Source organism: Platalea leucorodia (genome assembly GCF_965183815.1).
Source record: "Platalea leucorodia genome assembly, chromosome: 5".
In the NCBI taxonomy this organism is placed as follows: domain Eukaryota; kingdom Metazoa; phylum Chordata; class Aves; order Pelecaniformes; family Threskiornithidae; genus Platalea; species Platalea leucorodia.
The window spans coordinates 75001436-75020282 of NC_138827.1; the positions used below are offsets into that span (position 1 = coordinate 75001436).

Sequence of the window (18847 nt, forward strand, 5' to 3'; positions counted from 1 at the left end):
CACAGAGCCAGAGTATGAATGTCATCTGTAGCCTGCCGAGTGGCTACTGTAAGTTGAAAAAGCATCTGAATGCTACCATGTTCATTCTTTATTTACATCTACAAAGGGGGGAGGGCAGGAATCTAAGCTGAAAATCTTTAAGCTTTTTTCCCCCAATATCTTATGTTCATGTATCCTGTGATAAAAGTCCTTAAAATCCACAGCTGTAAAATCACTTTGGAGAAACGATGAAGAAAAAAATCATCAATTAATGAGAAACATGGATTAGAAGAAACAAAGAGGAAAAAACTGTAGAATGAAGAAGTGTAAAGAAGAGAATAAACAAGTTTTGGGCAAAAACTTGGCTCCAACCCTGTTCAAAGTGAAACAAAGAGATTTTTTGCTCTGATTTCAGGGACAGCGACACATTTCCTGAAGTGCCAGAGTATTTTCTCTCTTTTTTTAAAAAGACCATTTTACCTTTCCTCTTCTGTCATGTGCTGATAAACTGTTGTCTGTTGACGTAACATAGTCAATTCCAAATCCATCATCTGAGTTCTGAATAAGTTTAGATTTCGCCTTACCACTTGTAGCTCCTGGAACGTATTCTAGGGAGGGGGGAAGATAATAACGTGTTACATGGAAAAACTGAATTAAAATAAGTCTGGATCCTATAACCACAGATGTGCCCTTTGAGGCAAGCAGAACCTCAGCAACTTCAGTATATTACAGAGGCTGCATGTTGTGAACTCACAATAATTCAAGAAAACAACATTTTTAGATGTATCATACAAGCAAACACATGAAAGGATTTCCACGTATTTAGATTAATTCCTTTTTAACATTATTTGCAGAATGGAGTCATCTGTTGTCTCTTGAGAGCAAAGATAGCAAACTGCCCAAAGTTAGCACAATCTGTGGCACATTTAGGATGTTTCTTTGTGTTTTATTTTGACCAAGAACCACTGTGTGCGCAGGGTCACTTACTTCATAGAGAGGTAGAATGGATGATCTCTGAGTAGTGTAACTGGTGGCCGCTGAAAGATCTTGACCCCTCATCACTGGGTACTAGGGAAGAAACGAGCAATTTGAAATGGGAATGTCAGCAATCCCCTTTATGAACTCATCTTCCCAAACACGCAGATACTCCGACAGCAGCCACTGTTGAAACACAACCTTGCTGGCATTGCGATTTCTGCTATCTATGTAAATACTGTATCAGGAAAAGGAAACCTTACAAAACGGCAGTGCCAGCTCTTGACTGAAGCATGTGCACCAAAGCTCTGTAATGCAAATGTGCTGCAGGCGAAGAAACAAATTAATCCTGACACAGTTAGTAGGAATAAAAGCTACGTTCTTCTGCAGCAGGCACATTATGCCTGAAAACTCAGTAGTCTCAATTGTCTTAGTTAATGATAAAACGAACGACTTGGAAAACAGAACTGAGCAAATTAAAGGGTGCCATTTTCAAGTCATGATTACAGTCACATTTATTGTGGGGTTTTGCTTAGTTCTTAGTTTGTGGATTTTTGTTGATTTTGGTTTTTAATCTCACTACATTGCCTACATCCAAAGACCCCTGCATGCTAATGATCTCTTATGAAAACAAGAGTGTTGAAGAATTTTTATTTGCATGTTGCATCAACACATGGAGCAACCAGATAAAATTCAGGGGCTGTTACATGTAGAGACACGGCACAACAAAGAACAGTGGAAAGGGCAAAAACATTCACCTTTTCAAACGTGAAAAAGACAGCTTGTTGAATGTAATTTTGAAAGAATTCGAAGGACTATTGACATGCTATGGAAAATTTGAAGCATGTCCATTCATCCAGAGGAGTTTTGCTCAAACATGATCACATCAAGGGGATGTTTCTTTTTCCCTCTCCCAGTTTTCTCTGTTCCCTGTTCTATCAGGAATTTATCTACTCCTTTTTATTTCTTCCTAAAATCAGAATCATATACTTGAAACACCTCAACTTTTTCTTTAGCAGCTGAGTATGCTGCGTGCCAAACTTGATATTGGTTGTAGGAAAAAAGCAGCACCAGGGAACTGTGTATTTTAAGCAGGATGTTTTCATACAAACCTCTGTAACGAGAAGGATCAAGCCCCCAAAATGGAACTAGTCTAGACAAATTATGCTGGCAGTAGAACAAGTGGGCTAGGAGATATTATTATTATTCCCTTCGATACTAATTTTGTTTTTTTAATTGAACCAGCTTACGCATGAGTTCTGGATGTAATAGAGAGAATTCTTCCTCAGCAGGTTTAGTTAGCATGGCATAAGTGACAAAAGTGCTGTAGCACACTTTACCCTTACCCATATCAAGGCTGCAATTGGTTCTCAAGAGGAAATTTTACAAAGAAGGTTAAATTCTGAGAACACTTACTCCCAGACACACCACCCACTACCTTGGGCAACGGCTGACTTAAAACACAGTTGATCGCAGCCTTCCACTGCAGAGCTGTGTTCCAGTACCCAAACTTGCTCCAAGAAGCAAGTCCAGCTGATATAACCGAAGTCTGGATGGACTAGCCTCTAACTTTTGACAAGTGGCAAAATAAAACAAAACAACAGGAGTCTAAAAAAGCCCACTACAGCCTACCACCTGGAATATGGTGCAGGCAGGTGCATGTTTGTTCTTGGGCAAAACCCACAGAAATTGTTGAAGCTCTACGACTGAATAGTGTAGAGCAGGTGTCGCAGAAAGTGGTAAAAAAAATGCACTTGCATTTGAAAGTATTTCTTCTCTGAGTGATGAGATGGACAAAATTTCACACACTGTGACAAAACTGATTCTTGATAAAAGATGGATGACTTCAGGATCGTGTTTACTAGCTTCAGAGCTGAAGAGGCAAAAGGTTGGCATGAAACAGCACAGAAATGTATGTAAAGCAGACATCATTACTGATGCCGTTAGTGAAGCCATGGGAGTTCCAATGAAAAAAATTCATTTCTATCAGTTGGATGGGAAGTATGTCAAAGACAAGAGAGAGGTCAAAGGACTGTCAATATGTATTTTCAAATCTAAAGCTAATGACTATCACCTTAAAATAATAGCTGATAAAGAGTACACTGTCCCTTCCTCCCACCCAAGAGTATCCATAAAAGTAAAAAAAAAAAAAAAAAAAAAAAAAAAATCAATCTGGGTCAACTGCAAAAAGAAAAAATTAAATGCAAAAGTAGTGGAGCACTGGAGAGATGATCATTTGCCACTTTAAACAGAAGCTCCTAAAACAGTAGCAAATCAAACTTGCACAAAATGTCATTTTTTCCTGATCTGCTCCACTATGCAAAGGAATATTCAGATTAACATTTTGGTTTTGTAAGGATAAAATAAGCAGCCTCTTTACCCAAGGTAAAAATTTGGCTTCCTCTTACCTGTGAGAGGTTCTGCAGAGAGTTCCTGATGTCGTGTAGGACCCTGCGCAGCTGCATCTCCACAGTGGAGGGAGGGTTGATGGCATGAGGTCGATGAGGAAATCCAGCATGCCTTGGAGAGAAGGGACAGCTGAAGGGGGAAAGCAAGCCGCCAAAGGAAGAGCCAGAGATGCTTGGGATGCTGTGGGTGCTCAGTGTCCTCATGTGCTCGCAGAGTGGTCTGTCCTGCCACTCAGCAGGGAGGGAATGGAGGGAGCACGTTGACTGGGACATGTGTGCTGGCGCGTGCAGCGGGCAGCTCTGTACCCTGGTGGGACTGGGCTCTGCGGACAGTCTGTTGGGCCCAGTCTGGGGCACTTCTTTTTTGGAGGACGAAGGCGCAATGAACAGCGTGGATTTGCACACTGGCTGGCTGGCAGCTGCCTCACCCTCACTTTTGTCATTCTCAGATGCTGGTTTCTCATCTTCCTCCACACGTGTGTACTTGTAGGTGAAAGAAGGAGGACTGCACAGAGTCTCTTTTCCTGGAGTTAACTGGACATTCACAGAGGACACCACTTTCACTGGATTCAGCAATGCAGTTGGGAGAGACTGAGACCGCCTCAGAGGATAGCCCGATTCAGCAAACCAGAGTCTCTGCTTCCTCAGGAGATCTTTTGACTTAAGCAGGGTGCGTCCGGCCCTGGAATCAGATGTGCTGACGATCCTCATCTCAGCTCTTTGCAAGGCGACGTGAACCCTGTCCATGGACAATGGTGAGGAGCCGCCACCTTCCAGAGATTCCATCGACTTGAGGATATGGTGCGTGTGGTACTGAGGAAACTCAAATACACTGCCTTCCTCCAGCAGGTCCAATTCTTTTCGCTCAGTGGAAATGTCTTCCTCTTTAGAGCTGACCTCTCCTTGGACTGTCTCTGATATATGAGATGACTTGCTTTCTCCTCCTTGATTTTGTTCAGTTTCATAGTCAATAATTTTTCTGTCTTCGCTCCTTCTGTTCTCAGAAGGTGCCCTCACCTTTCGTCTCTCTATTTGAGAGATAATATCCTCTTCATCATTGTCATCGTCGTCATCATCATCATCATCATCTTCTTCCTCCTCCTCAAACTTATTGAAACAGGGCAGTTCCTTGGCTATTGGTGTCTTCTGTTCCTCACTATGCGATGTCACGGTTGTCTCACTGTCACAGCTGTCAGCACTGCTTCCCATGCCCTGCAAAGACTCCTGAACCTACGAAAGACATGAGCCAGCAAAGGGGTGAACTGGAGACTCAACTACTGCCTTCTCAGGGGTCAGGCTAAGAGTCCAAGTCCATATTCCTAGGTCATTTTGGTAGTGAGCAGAACAAATAATACAAAATGCAGTTAACGTGCAAGAAAAACAGTGAAGGAGAACAAAGAAACCATTATATCGGAGAGACTAGAAACACAATGAGTATGGCACCAAAAGGAAATGGTTTAAAAAAATAAGAGCAAACTATTCACGCATTTCTTTGATTTGACAGTAAACTCTTTATTGCCAGCAGAATAGAAGTGGCAGCAGAGTAAAAGAGTAAAAAGAGTAAAATGACAGTATTTTAGGTAGCAATGACAAAGGGATACCACGGTAGAAGTACATGGCATCTCCCATATATAAGGGTTCACAGTCAGCACTGAAACAAAGGGTAGTATTAGGGAATGCATACAGAGGAGTGAGGAGAACTGCAGACCGTAGTGAAACTAGTGTCACAGGATAACACTAAGAATGGGAAAACCAGTCTGCCTATACACTCGGCCTGTTTTAAGTCACAGAATTGTCTGAGACTGGGAATCTCACATTATGCTGCTAATCTCTGTTGAAGACTGCATCCAGTACTATTACTCCCAACCTCCCTTTCTTTCTCCTAATACTTCTTCCCCTTTTCATTCTAAATCACAGTTTAAAACAGAGCACATGGATGAGGGAGATGCTAATTTAATAGGTAACGAATGGCAGGAAAAGCATCTATGAGAAAGGAGGAAAACAAAACAAAACAAAGAGATCTACGGATTACAAAGCATATTCCTTAGGCTGGCCTGATCAACCAGTATATTTACAAGCAGACAAGACATTTTCATAAGAGTATATGTTATAAAGTACAGTCTTGGAAGTTTACCACAGTTGATGCATGAACTAGAAATTTAGAGAAGCTTTTCCCATCTCTAATTTCTGCAGTTCTCACTGCCATTAGGATACTAACTATGAGTTTCTCTAGAGAGATTACTTATGGTGTACGTCAGGCAATAGTTCCTTCTCCAACCATCTAGAAGAAATTTTCAGTCACGAAGGTCAACTTCCTAAGTATGTGTTTAACGTTGCACTCACTGGCACAGTCACAAATTAGTATGAAAGACTGTAGAGGTTCAGATACTGTTCAAGTCAAAGGTATTAAAACAACAAGAAGTTGTAACGTCTAGGTGAAATTAGGCATGCTACACATGTGCCTATCTGTGTCTCTAATCCTCCATCACATTGTTCACTTACAAGTCAGGCAAGCAAAACTTCAAGCACTTGGATGGAGAATTCTTCTCGCTACTTTGGTAATACAAAACTCCCCTGCAGAATATCCCACCTTAATGCCAAAATCTCCCTTAGAAATCTTTATTTTGGATGTCAGGGATGAAGGCAATACGGTTCCAGTTTTTGAGTTTTCTCCTGAGTTTCAGAGGAATGCTGTGGCTGCTAGGGTCAATTATTTAACAGTAGATGGCACTAACTTACCATACTTTTAAGAAACAGTATACACCCCTCTGTATCCCCTTCATCTTTTCACAGGTTCTCTCCACTAGCTGTCAAGTTCTCATTTCCCCTAGTCTCATCATTCACCCGTATTTTCTGAATTCAGCTCAGCACTTGGTCTGAATAAGGCAGTGAAGGTGGCAGAAAAGAACCTAGTGACTCCATGGCACAAATCTTGTGCAGTCTCAATACATCTTTTCAAAACAGCATAATAGAAAGCAGAAAAATCTCATCCCTTTACAGCCAACAAAAACAAACTCCACCAGTTTTCCAGTGAAGGGGCACTTAGTTGCAACATGCTTTTAATGGACTCTTAATCAGGCTGCAACCAACATAAAGATCAAGAGTGAGCAACTCTAACCTGAGACTCCTTCTAACATGCCTGTCAACTTCAGTGTAGTCCCAGTTTACTAGAGAGCAGAACCAGTATCTTGGACTATTATACTCATTACAGACTCAGGCTCATGATTTCCTTTATTCATTCTCCTGCTCTTGGAAAGTGTAAGCTGATGTTTAAGAGACACAAAAACTTGCACTGTCTTGGCTTTCATTTTGGTACTCATTTGAAAAACTACTAAACTGGAAAGCAGAGAATACCAGTACCAAAGTGGAAATGCAATATTGATGGATGGGGAGGGTGGGAATTTCTTCCTAGTAAGTGCCAAACAGCTTTAAAAATGTTTGGTGTGCAACAAGAAAAAAAACATACTGTAGCATAAAAAAAAAAAGTTTAGCAGCTGCAAGCCACAGAAATGAAATTACTGGTGATACCCAGACTCCCATCTTTGTATTCCTTCGGGCGGTGGTTTAGGTCCCAGACAGCTAACTGATGGCCTTGAGGCCAGGATCCAACTCAAGACTTTTCTATGGCTGATTGACAGGCCAACCAAATCATGGCTATTACTGTGCGAATGTTTTAGGAGAGTCAAGAAAACACCTCTCCTAAATATCAGGTACGACACTAAGCAAATGCATGCATCGAGCAGACAGCTAAGCACCATGCTGGAACAAAAACTTCCCTTAAGACATGCAGTCTCTGGTCAGTATCACGGCAAGTTCTGGGATTGAGATCAAGGCAACTGGAACAAGAAAGAGCGTGGGAGCTCAAGATCGACTAGACATTAGTATACCTTCACAGTAAAGTTAGTATGAAATTGTTTTCACTTTCTGTCAGCTGCTAACTAAAAAAACCAGAAATATATGCAAACGAAAATGAGTGGGAAGGCAAAAAATGATACAAGAAATGAAATGATCAGCAGAAACGCTATATTCTTTCATTACCTTACTCTCTACCCACTGCTGTCATGAGAGGAATGGACTGTGATTCTGGAGCCTCAGCTGGTGAGAAAAGATACACCAGCAATGGTAAACAGGACATACTGAACTTAGACCTTATTCCAGGCCCAAGTATACCCAGACTATCCTACCAGAAAGGCTTTAAAATTTTAACACAGTTCGGTATGGAATTCAGCAGGTCCAGTTCTGAAAATGAGAAGTTTTATAGGATCTAGACTGACGGTCACTATAGCAGTCAAACATCAACATCCCTCCCTGGGTCCCTACTGTCTCACAATAATCGGTAACATTTCAACCACAACATGGGAACCTTACCTGAAGCTGATTAAATGGAGAACAATCGGTGGAGGAGTCCTCAGCGAAGCCACTGCTGTCAGAGTGCTGACTCGCGGTCCGTAACAGCTGATCTGTTTAAAACAAGCAAAACCCAACTGTAAGTACTTTACAAATCAAAATCTTACATGCCAAATCACATTCAATACACGCTTTCCTTTTACATCAAAGTAACATTAAGTGGATAACACAATTCCTTTTCAAGTTCCACTTTGAACAATATAGAGAAACAGCTTGTTTGTTTCAAGCAAAACCTCTTCTCAGGCAAAGCCCTACTTGTGAAACTTCAAGCAGCAGTGGAAGAGGAACCATCTTTTACATTTTTCTTTCCTGTGCTGCGGAAAAAAAACCCACTCTGCAGATCTTGCCACTGCTGCAGTTTTCCTTCCACAAAACTGAATCACTGGTTAATTCATATGCAGGCAGTGGAACAGCTGCTTTTGTATTGACACGTACAAATTCGCCACCCCTCCTGATCATGGAGATAAAGGAGATCACTCGTCTCCTGCCAGCCTACACCACCCCATCCACCCAGAAGAACAGCATCACATGAGCAGAGAAGGGCAATGCGCAGGACTCAACTGCTGGAGACGGTCCTCTGCTGGTTTAGCGGACAAATACAAAACATCTCTGACACATCAATGGGCAATCTGCCAAAGCACATTCCCAGCGCTCATTTTATACGCAAAAGATAAGATCCTCCTGCTTCTTCCTTCTACTTAGATTAGGTAAGTGTTAAAATAGCCTAAAGAGACTCTAAAATCCTCAGTGCTACCAAGGAGTGGTTTCCTCTGGTGCAAGCACTATAGCCACAAAGCTGTTTTTCAAGGAGATCTCAGCAAGCTCTGCAGTCCAGTATTGCATGTATATCGTTTCCTGGTAGACACAGGAGGCACTCACCAGGTATGGCGTTTACCTTACGGCACCATAAACATTTTGCTTAGCCAGATGGCAGCCTCGGCAACAACTGTATCTCACCTCTAGTTCTCCACAGAAGTGTAAAAGCTTGGAGATGGGATGAGACCACAGCGGCTTCTAGCCCCCAGACTCCTGCCTCCTCCTCCTCCTCACCCTGGGGCAAAAGCTTTCTGCTGTCTTCTTGGAGGCTCAAGGCAGAATTTTGCCCCACATTCCTTCAACCACTTAACTGTCATCATATAATTAATCCCAGTTCACAGCTCAATGCATTGGAATGCATTATGAAAACTGTTTTGAAACTGCTGGATATTCAGAACTAATTTTTTTTGGTATTAATTTTGATGAACATTTCACTAACACATAAATAAAAGCCTGCACAGGCCCAGAAGCTTGTGAACACCAGGAGAGGCAAACTGCCCGTTAAACTTCTGTATCAGAGATTTCACACAGCTTTTAGGGAGTGCCTTTCAAATTGTGCTGCAGTTCTGTTATCATGGTAGCCACAATATCCTGCGATGATAAACAACTTTTCTACCTCAAGACAGACATCCCCACCCAGCTCCCAGTCAAGACAATGGAAATGACTTCCCTGAGAACTGGACTAGCTCTTATTAACTGCCCGATACAATTAATACGGCTGAAAGAGCGTGCCATGAACAGGTTGCCAGTACAGCTGAGGCTGGTGGGAAGCTGCCACCTCCTCCAAGGTGAATAGTCACCTACTATGGCCTCCTCTGTCTCTTTTCCTATTTGGTCAATTTTAATTTCAAAGGAAAAAGCACTACTGGTGAAAGCCCTAGCCACAGGGGAGAGGTTCCAACTAGCTCAAATAAAGCAATTCACCAGTGCATGTGCTGGCATCTGGTTTCGTGTGCATGAAGTTTATTACTGCTCAAGAAAAATATTTACTGGTCCTTCTAGTTCCTTCTCAGTCAATATTTCCTTTTGAGCTATTAAAAAAAAAAAAAAATACATATACATATATATGTATACATGTCTCCTCAATTCGATTCTTGGCCTCCTTAGAGACAGAGTACTAAAGTAAAAATCAGTGTTTTACATCATTTTCTATAGCATTTGTTATTTACGCACATGCTTTGGCAGCCTTACATGACAGATACTGCCGGTCAACCGGTCAGTCTAGAGCAGAGGCACTCATACGTGCCTCCTCGTCTTTATCCATGGCAAGACACTAGCACAGCATAAACAGATTCAAACTGCCTTGTTTTCACCTAAGGAGACAGCCCCTTAATACAGCCATCCCTTGCTTTCTGTGTTGCAGAGCTGCTAGGATTTTTTTTTTTTGAACATTTTAAAGCAAATCAAAGACATTTTTTGTAAGCAAGTGTGAGTAGTCTTCTTCTATCACACCTTACCCTTGTCTCTTGCAAGTTCTCAGAGTTCTCCACTATACCACTATCATGTAAGTGCAGTAAAAAGTTTTAAAGAACAGAAATCTCTACTACTTCAGTAGTGAAATGACAAGGTTTGGCTCTGTAAAGACTGGAAATACCAACTAGTATGTTGGGATATGCTGATACGTAATGGTATCCACCCTCCTTGTCAACTACTGATCCAGATGTACAACCTGCTCTATGGCACCTGGATGTCTCTCAGATTCAAGCAGACAAGGAGGAAGCACGAAAACATTTTTAAAAAAAGCTAAAGAGATACATTCAGATCCTCATTAAAATGCCTCCTGGCAATGGAGAGTCTTAAGAGAAGGAGGTCGTGATGAGATATGGCTCCCCATTCTTCACTTTGAATGCAGAAAACTCAGCACCAAAGGCTGGGTTGTAGGGGCTAACCTGGGCTCATCCCTTGCCCATCCCACTGAGCCAACTGTACCTTCCAGAAAAAGGTCACTGCATGATGCTGATCCTGCAGCTCAAAGCTATTATCAACACTATGTAGAGGAAATAATCTGAAATAGTGGGAGAAGGCCAGAGGCAGCATAATAAGGAAAGTGTGGGAAAAGGAACCAGCCAAGATGAACAAAACCAGAAGGAATTATCAAACTCACGTCCCAGTTAAACAGAGCACAAACAAAAATGCCCCTTGGATTGTTTTAAGCTGTATAAAAAAATCAAAATATTTTTAGGCACTGAACACATGCCAGAGAAATGTGGATATTCAGAAATCTATCAAATAAGCTGACAAATTTCTAGACAAGACCAGATGATGAAGAAACAAGTCTGCAGATCACAAAACATGAGAGCACAGGTTTATCAGAGAATGACTATCAAATAAAGGAATAATTCATCTATTGTAAAATAATATTCAGTCTCAGCAATCCAAACAGTCCTATCAGGTACTTGTCTTATACTTTCTGTGTCACTTGACTGCCCACACAGAAGAGCAGGAGAAATACGTGGAAACTGCCAGTGAAGCTTTAGTAACATCTATGTTTCTTGTACCTGCAATATGGGCAAAGCTCTAATGCACTTTGTATTTCACGAGATTATTAATAAATTGACATTCCCAACTTAGCTATAAACTATTCCATTATGGGATTAAATATCTGCTGCCCCTTTTTCCCATATTGATTGCACCCTGCACCCCAGCACTGCCAAAACCAGCCCGGTAGGGAGCCCTGCTGCACAAACTCTTTCAGAGTCCCTGGGGATTTCCTAGCTTCTGGACAGATAAGCACAGACTCCCACAAACACTAAATCTGTTCCAAATGTTTTCTTCTCACTCCCCCATCTCCAATCTCCTGTGGAGCTGCACCCACAGAGAGCTATAAATACAATAATATATTAAGGACAGGAAGTGCTGATGATATGCTTTCTTCATGTTCAAGAACCAAATTTTCAAAATGAATCACTGCTTTTGACTATCAATGTCAGATGCCTTAAAGGAAACAGGTTTGTGGCTCTTCAAAATTTCACAGAGCCACCGATGTCAGCAACCAGACACTCACAAATTACAATGTCTCAAGAATACTTTGTTCTCTACGCGTTGTACCTATATTTGTCTTGTTTGTTGGGCATTTTTGAAATGGAAGGTGCTGCTGTATAAATATGTCAGGAAGAATTTCATTTTCCAACTAACAAACCTTCCTTCCAGATAACTTTGCAATAAGCTTTTTTTATAGTGGACATTTAGCAGCACTGTATGTTTACAGTGCAAAGCAACTGAAGCTTTTCATTCTTCTCTACTACATTCCTAAAAAAAAAAAAAAACCATGCACAAAAATACATCTACATTTGAAGTTTTCAACAACAAAGAACAGAATGCCAGTTTTAGGCATAATGGATAAACTAGTTCAGTTCAGTACTATTTGGAAGATACAACCTAAAAAGTACATTAAGTTAGTCAATATGATACAGAATTCTTTGTATCCCCTATAAAGTGTTTAACAAAGACAGTACTATAGCAAAGCAATCATTGCAAGCCACTTTGAAAATCCAAGCTTACCACTTATAAACAAAGCTAATCTGAAATGAGAAACATGCTTTAATGGGGAGTCTAAGCAGCAGTAGACTCAGTGTTGTTCAAGCATATCTTAAGTCTCCAGACTATTTCAGTAGGAAACAGAAACTTTTTTTTTTAATTCAAATACTTCACATCTTATTATAGGCTCTCTTAAAATGCCTCACAAACTGTTGTAAATGTCAGAGAAAGCATCCGCAGCCCTCTGTGTAGATGTAAAATGACACTGCAAGATTTATAACAGTCTGTACTGAACAGCACTAACCCAGCTAATTGACACAGAAGTACCCCTACATGAAAAAAAACGTACAAATGTATTCCTTCAGGGGAAGCATTCATCTGGAACAAATTTTTTGTTTATGCGTGTTTATGTACAGTAGAGCCAACACCACTGAAAGAGGTGGGCCTGTATGAGGATCATCAACTGAAACCACATTGCAACAGAAGAGCGGTGCTTGAATTTCATGCTGATCCCACCTCAAGAAATTGCTAGTGAGAGTGGCATTTCACATTCAGATACAATGGCCACCATTTTTAATAAGTGACCATTAACTTTGGATGCCTTCATACTTGGTGAGCACCTGCTCTCTGAGAATACTGTCCTCTATGTTGTCTCATGTTGGACAACTTGCAAAAAAAATTGCCTACTGTTTTTTAACGTTTTGGAAAAGTTCTCCACCAAATGCTCTCCCTCTTGGCAATTTTACTGAAACCCATATAGAACAAAGTCCTAAGCTTTCCACATCTTCCAGGTGAAATAAAATGTTGGTCTCAGACTAACTTTTAGCAAACGTGTACGCTTAGCATCAGCATTGACATCCTTGTTAGATAAGTCATAGAAAACTCTAGGCAATACTTGCATGACAACAAAGTGTCATTGCTAATCTCTGCCAAGTGTATTCAGAAATGGGTGGGATATACTAGCTGGGAAACATGAGCCAGCATGCCCCGCTTCTGCCAGACTGAAGAACTGCTTCTGCCATTGCTAGAACTGCTGGTACCTTTCAGCAGGTACACACAGGAGCACCTGACATTTTTTTTTCCTTGCACGGAGGAAGAAGAGGGTAAGATAGCTACTGGGAACAGAAAACAAAAAAATCAGCATTTCAGAAGATGAAAAAATGTATTTTTCTCCTCCCTGACAGCAGCTCCTGGTTCCTTAAGTTGCCTTTCTCTGAAAAGCTCTTTCTGAAACTGCCAAGGCCAGGCAAACAAGAGACCTGACCTGTAAAGAGTGCATCTCTTTACATGTAATCACGTAAAGCATGTAATCATGAACTTTAAAACACAGCCAACGGAGAAACGCTGGGAACAGTTAAGAGATGCAGTTTCTAGCCGTTCTTCTTGGTGGCTAGACTAGGCCACCAGACAGAGGAAGACTAGCAAGTGCAATGCTGTGTTGTGCAGAACACTGCTGAACTAGTGGCACAAGCTATCCCTAATAACCAGGCATTAACCTTCAGCGCTTAGTCCAGAGCATTCTCAACCACGTTAATGCAATTCAGCTGACAATTCACAAGACTGTCAGTTCATTTGTGAAAAGGCAAATAAGATGGCCGCTGTTTCTTAAAGCCAGGTTTTTCTGCCTCTCTAGCATCTAGAGATGCTAGTCGTGTTTCACCAAGAAATTGCATCGCAGCTAAGCATCTCACTAAATGCAACAAGCTCTATTTCTTCTTTAATTACACATAGTAACTAGAGAACGGACTTTACTTGCCAACATCGGGCAACGTAGCGATCACAAAATGAACTTAAAGATCAGCTTTGTCCCCCTCTCAAGCCATAAAATACATAAATAAGAATTTGAGATGAAAGCACAAACTAAGTGAGCCACAAGGGCCGGTGCACAGTTTGCCATGTGAAGGACTACAGTTTCCATGTGGGTGCAGAGACACTAGTCTTCTGTGCAGCCAGCTTGCAGACGGAGCAGCAGCGCATAGGAAAAAGATGGATGTATCATGCAATTTAGGTTTAAAACAATATAATTTTAGTTTAAATGAGTATCTTAAATTACAGTATCTGCCGGGGGAAAAAATCCCATACAATCTGAATTAACATTTCAGTTCCTCTGAGCTATCATCAATTGTACAAAAGTGAAAACAGCCAGTGAGGTTATAGGGCTGTTGTCTTGCCTGTAATTTGGTTGCCACTTTGCAGTTATGTTCTGTGATTTAGCTGAAAAAGAAACCCAGATCTTTTTTATTTCTAAAGAGAAAAGAAACTTTAGAAGTTTTAAATATCTGAATCAGCATTTCAAAGAGGGAAGGACACTCAGCAGACTGAGTCTCTTCAACTCCGGGAGTTGAAGTCTACTCACCTTTTCTTGACTTGGTCACTGCCAGTTGGTGAGAAGCTGTAACGTGTGGTAGGTCCCCCTCTGTACTCTGAATCTATCAGGAAGAGGAGATGAATATTTTGTTAGGACAACTGGAATATGTTTCTATGCTTAAGAATGCCCAAGCTATATATACAGCACATGGAGGGTGGGGGGGAAGGGGCTTGGTTTTTTTCCTCCAGTCCAACAGCCTATAATGATTGAGGGAGTAAATTCTATCTCCTTGAACCAAAGTATTATTTCATCAGTACTCAGCAATGCTCCTGTAGGACAACAGTGATCCTTAGGACAGCAGCTCTCTCTCACAGCACTGAGTTCCCCTCCAGCTACATTCATCATGCAAAAAGACCAGGAAATTGCATCCTGTGACACTACCGAGAGTTCTCAGTTCCTCTTTGGCGAAAGACTGAAACAACTGCGTGAAAATACCTTTGACCACCTTTACACTACTACTGCCTTTTCTGTTCAGCACTCTTGGCCCCTCATTTGAATATAAAGAACAAGCAAAATACATTTAGAAAAATATATCAAGAGGTCAACACATAAGGATTTTCATCTGCTGCCCTACCACAAGCCACTAATCCTCCAGAAGGACCCAGACCCTGCCAGAACCTACTCCAGACTTCACCACGCCACTACTCATGGAAATACTTCTTGTGTCTTCCAGTACAAAAAAGGAAGATAATGTAGCCAGAGCCATGCAGATTTCAACTGGGAAACTTAAAACTACATGAAAATAAATCCTATTACTTAATCATTTTGTGAAACACAGGCTTATTAAGAAAGCAGTTCTCAGACAACCGTTCAAACAATGAAAAGAATATGCCTAAAATCTCAACAGGGAGGCCTTTGTTTAGTTCAAAAGCTAGAATGTGTTTTCTCTTTTGTGTGCCAGAGAAAAAATCCTAATCGTTCACATGCAAGTCTACACGCAAAAAAACTCCAATCCAACTACCCCCCCCAACCCTTCCCTCTAACGGGCTGCCTGCCTAATTTCAAAATTACCAAGCAATGAAATCTTCATCTCCGTTTTTGATCAACTTAAAAATGCAAAACCAGGATACTGATAGTTTTAAGCCCAAATTAGTATTTGGCTAAAGCAGCAGCTACATTTGCATCGATATTGTGTGTATAGCAGCCACAAGGGTGCATTTTCTTAATTACAAGAGTTTTGAGAAGTACTTGGCTTGAACTTTACACCATGAGTAAGTGAACAGCATTACACTTGCACAATAAATCAAGAGGCTTCTGTTCCTTTAGGAGATGAAGGCTGTACCAAAGGGGTAAATGCTTATTTTGTCCAAATGCAGGGGAGCATAGAAGGGGCTCATCATTTAAATTTAGGAAAAGAACCTTTTAAAACACTTTAAAAAAAAAAAAAAATAGGAACAGCAAGTAATCTTACAGGCCCTTTGATCGGACTGGCCTTCCAGAAAAGGTGTCTTGATTATCTCAAACCTCCCAGTTTCCGATGGCTAAATTTGCAGCCTCCCAACAGCCAAACCTCTTCTCATCTAAATACCCTCCATCTCCTGTCCTTGGCTGGGAGACAGCATCCAGGCCACGTCCACAGCACGGCGCAACTCGATGAGCACACAGAAACACTCCCCTCTCCTTCCCTGTCCCTTTAGCCAATATTGATGCTGGTAAATGACCTTCGGGACTGTAACTGGCCACCTCAGGAGCGGGTGTTTGGGGGAAATCCTGCCCTGACTCACTCCCGCACTAGCTATCTTCACAGCCACAGACTTCCGAAGGGCACTCAAACCTCCAAGGCATTCGTAAGCATGGAAAGAGCTTCCTTGATATATCTGTCATCTTTCTTAGGCGTATGAATGCACTCCAAGCCAAGCTGGGAAAACAGGGGGAGGAGTTATTGTCACTGTTTCTAAGACAGTTTATTGTTCATTATACCCTGCTTAGAGACTCACAAAAATAAAATCACGCTGCCAGGTATTGTTCTAAGTTTCTTCAACAAAACCAAATCCTTCCCTCCCAGGGATCTGAAGGCAGTTGATATGTACATATTATATTGCATAAACAAAAATTCACCACAACCCTATCTCACATTGCATGTCGTCTTGCCAAAACAGCTGTGCTTATGTACTGGCATCATTGCAAAATGTGTCAACCAAAGCTTTGCAAATGCATTGCATTTGGCTTGTGCAGAATTCGGCAAGTCGTCTTCATGTCATAACCCTTGACAGTCCAACTTACTCTGAAGGAAAATTCCATTCCTTTTTTTGTTTTGTTTCGGTTTGTTTTTTGTTTTTTTTTTAATTAGTTGTTGCAACTTTGCCAAAGAGTACCAAAAAACGGATTTCTCCTCTGGGATATGTGAAACCAGTCCCGCTATCAAGAATGTAGCAAAATGCATTGCCACTCAGACCCCTCCCACGGTGCCAATGCAAAACGTCTGTGCAGCTACACAACAAACTTGATCAAGAAAATTATCCAGCTGAAAAGTAAACCAGGCAAAATAAATAAATAAATCAAAATACACTGTGTTTCCTTTTCCCCTCTCAACTGGACCAATCCTTTGTTCTGATTCAGAAGACGGCCACACAACATCTGGGTGATGGCATACAGGCACAAACAAGCGGCAGGAACTACTAGAGGCTCGATTACCTCTTTCTACTTAATGAGTGCTTTCAGCTACAACATTATTTGATCTAGAGGAGCCTCAAAAGCCTGTAGTGCCAATACAACACTAGGCATAGTATCTACTAAATCATCACTTCCTCATTCGCTGTAAAACTCTGGGGATTTTCTATTCACTTACTTTCTTCACTCATTCCACCAATTAAATCACAATCCTTCACTTTACATATCTATTTCACATAGATAAAAAAGTTAACTGCTGAATTGTTAACACCAGCCACTTCAAAATGTGTCCACAAGAACACCTGCTGATTTAAGTTAACACAGATCTTACAATTCAAGGTGTGAGCCTATGCAAAAAATTGCATTCTTGAATTTGTAGGCTGTGCATTTACCAGCCTAATAGACAAATCACTTACAGGAGCCTGGGAATTAAAATCCCTTTATGACAATTATCAATCAAAAATGGATACATGCATTTATGAAGATATTAAAGGGCAGCTAGCACAGAATATGTAACTAAGCCACCGCCAAAGGCACATCAAACAGCAACTTTCAGTGTGCTAATTTGCAGAGAACAAAGAAATCAATATATAGTGGATTGCCATCAAAACAGCCCCGTTCCCTTTCATGCAACAACACTCTTGCTCCATCCACAAATTTATCCTTAATCAGTATCAACTGATAAACTGAATTTACTTTTAGGCAACAAAAATAAAGATTTCCAGTTAGCAATTTAAGCAAAGTAAAAATCTAAAACCAAAGGCTTTTATATATGTAAAGGCAAACATAGATCTATTTCCACAGGAAAAGTTCCTAGTAGTTTTGCCAGTGACGGCAATTACCTGAGCTCGATGCAAAAAAGAATGAGAACTTTCCTGCTGACTCTCAGGAACAACAACAGCAGCAGAGCCAAGTTATTTCATTAAAAGGGTCAATTAGAGCAGCCTACTGAGAGAGCGAGCGACAACTGTCCTATCACTCGGAGAATTTAAAGTATTTCTGGAGAAAACACTGTCAACTACACAGGAGAGAACATTCCTCTGTTGGCAGCCAGCAAGTTATGTAAACTGTATGCAAAACCAAAGTCATCTGTCTCCACCTACCTCTTCCATCTCAAAGGAGTCCTTCTGCTGCAGCATTAGATTCATTATGGACGGGTTTGTGAGGGGAGCGCAGGGGTCTCTACCTGACGATGCCGCAGGCAGCCTTTGCGTGGAGGTGCTGCTGCTGGATGTACTGGAACTGCTGCTGAGGCTTGGCGAGTCCAAAAGACCAGATTCTTCACACGGTCTGTCCTGGGCGCTTGCCAACCTGCTGCTTTGCACATCTGCTGGAAGCACACTACCCTCTTGCTTATCATCAGTCCCAGCAGGAAGGTTTGCAGGTTTACGTGTGTCCGCAGCACTTGTCTGACCACTGGCTATCTCCTCTTTTACAGTAGCCAAAAAAGAGGGAGAGTCTTTCTTTTTAGAGTATTTTGGTAATTTAGATTCATTTTTAACATCATTTTCCTCGCTCCCTAGTTCAGCTGGACTCTTTGCTTTTTCAACTGGTGAAGGGGCTGGGCAGCCGCTACCATCGGCTTGCTGTGTGCCACACAGATTGAGCTTAGACAAGGTCTTCATTAGCCGACTGGCTGTATTGCTGCGATTTAAAGGAGGGGGGCTGGATGCCTCTTTGCTGGAAGACACTGAATTCATACTACCAATTTTCTGCAAAGGAGTCCCAGAGACTTGAGAATACAAAGAAGAAAAAGCATTGGCCACAGTAGTAAGCACTTCAATCTGACGAAAACGACCTGCACAAG

The 18847-nt window shown here is 41.4% G+C and overlaps 1 protein-coding gene across 2 annotated transcripts in view; it reads right to left on the minus strand.

Moving 5' to 3' along the window:
* Positions 1 to 18847, minus strand: part of ITPRID2 (ITPR interacting domain containing 2) — a 43032-nt gene that overhangs the window by 11050 nt on the left and 13135 nt on the right. For both annotated transcript variants that reach the window (XM_082314275.1, XM_082314274.1), the window contains exons 9-14: positions 18144 to 18838; positions 14419 to 14491; positions 7731 to 7822; positions 3363 to 4592; positions 967 to 1047; positions 460 to 587 (exon numbers count right to left, since the gene is read on the minus strand). In XM_082314275.1, the coding sequence (XP_082170401.1) occupies positions 460 to 587; positions 967 to 1047; positions 3363 to 4592; positions 7731 to 7822; positions 14419 to 14491; positions 18144 to 18838 (2299 nt within the window). The remainder of the gene's footprint in view (positions 1 to 459; positions 588 to 966; positions 1048 to 3362; positions 4593 to 7730; positions 7823 to 14418; positions 14492 to 18143; positions 18839 to 18847) is intronic.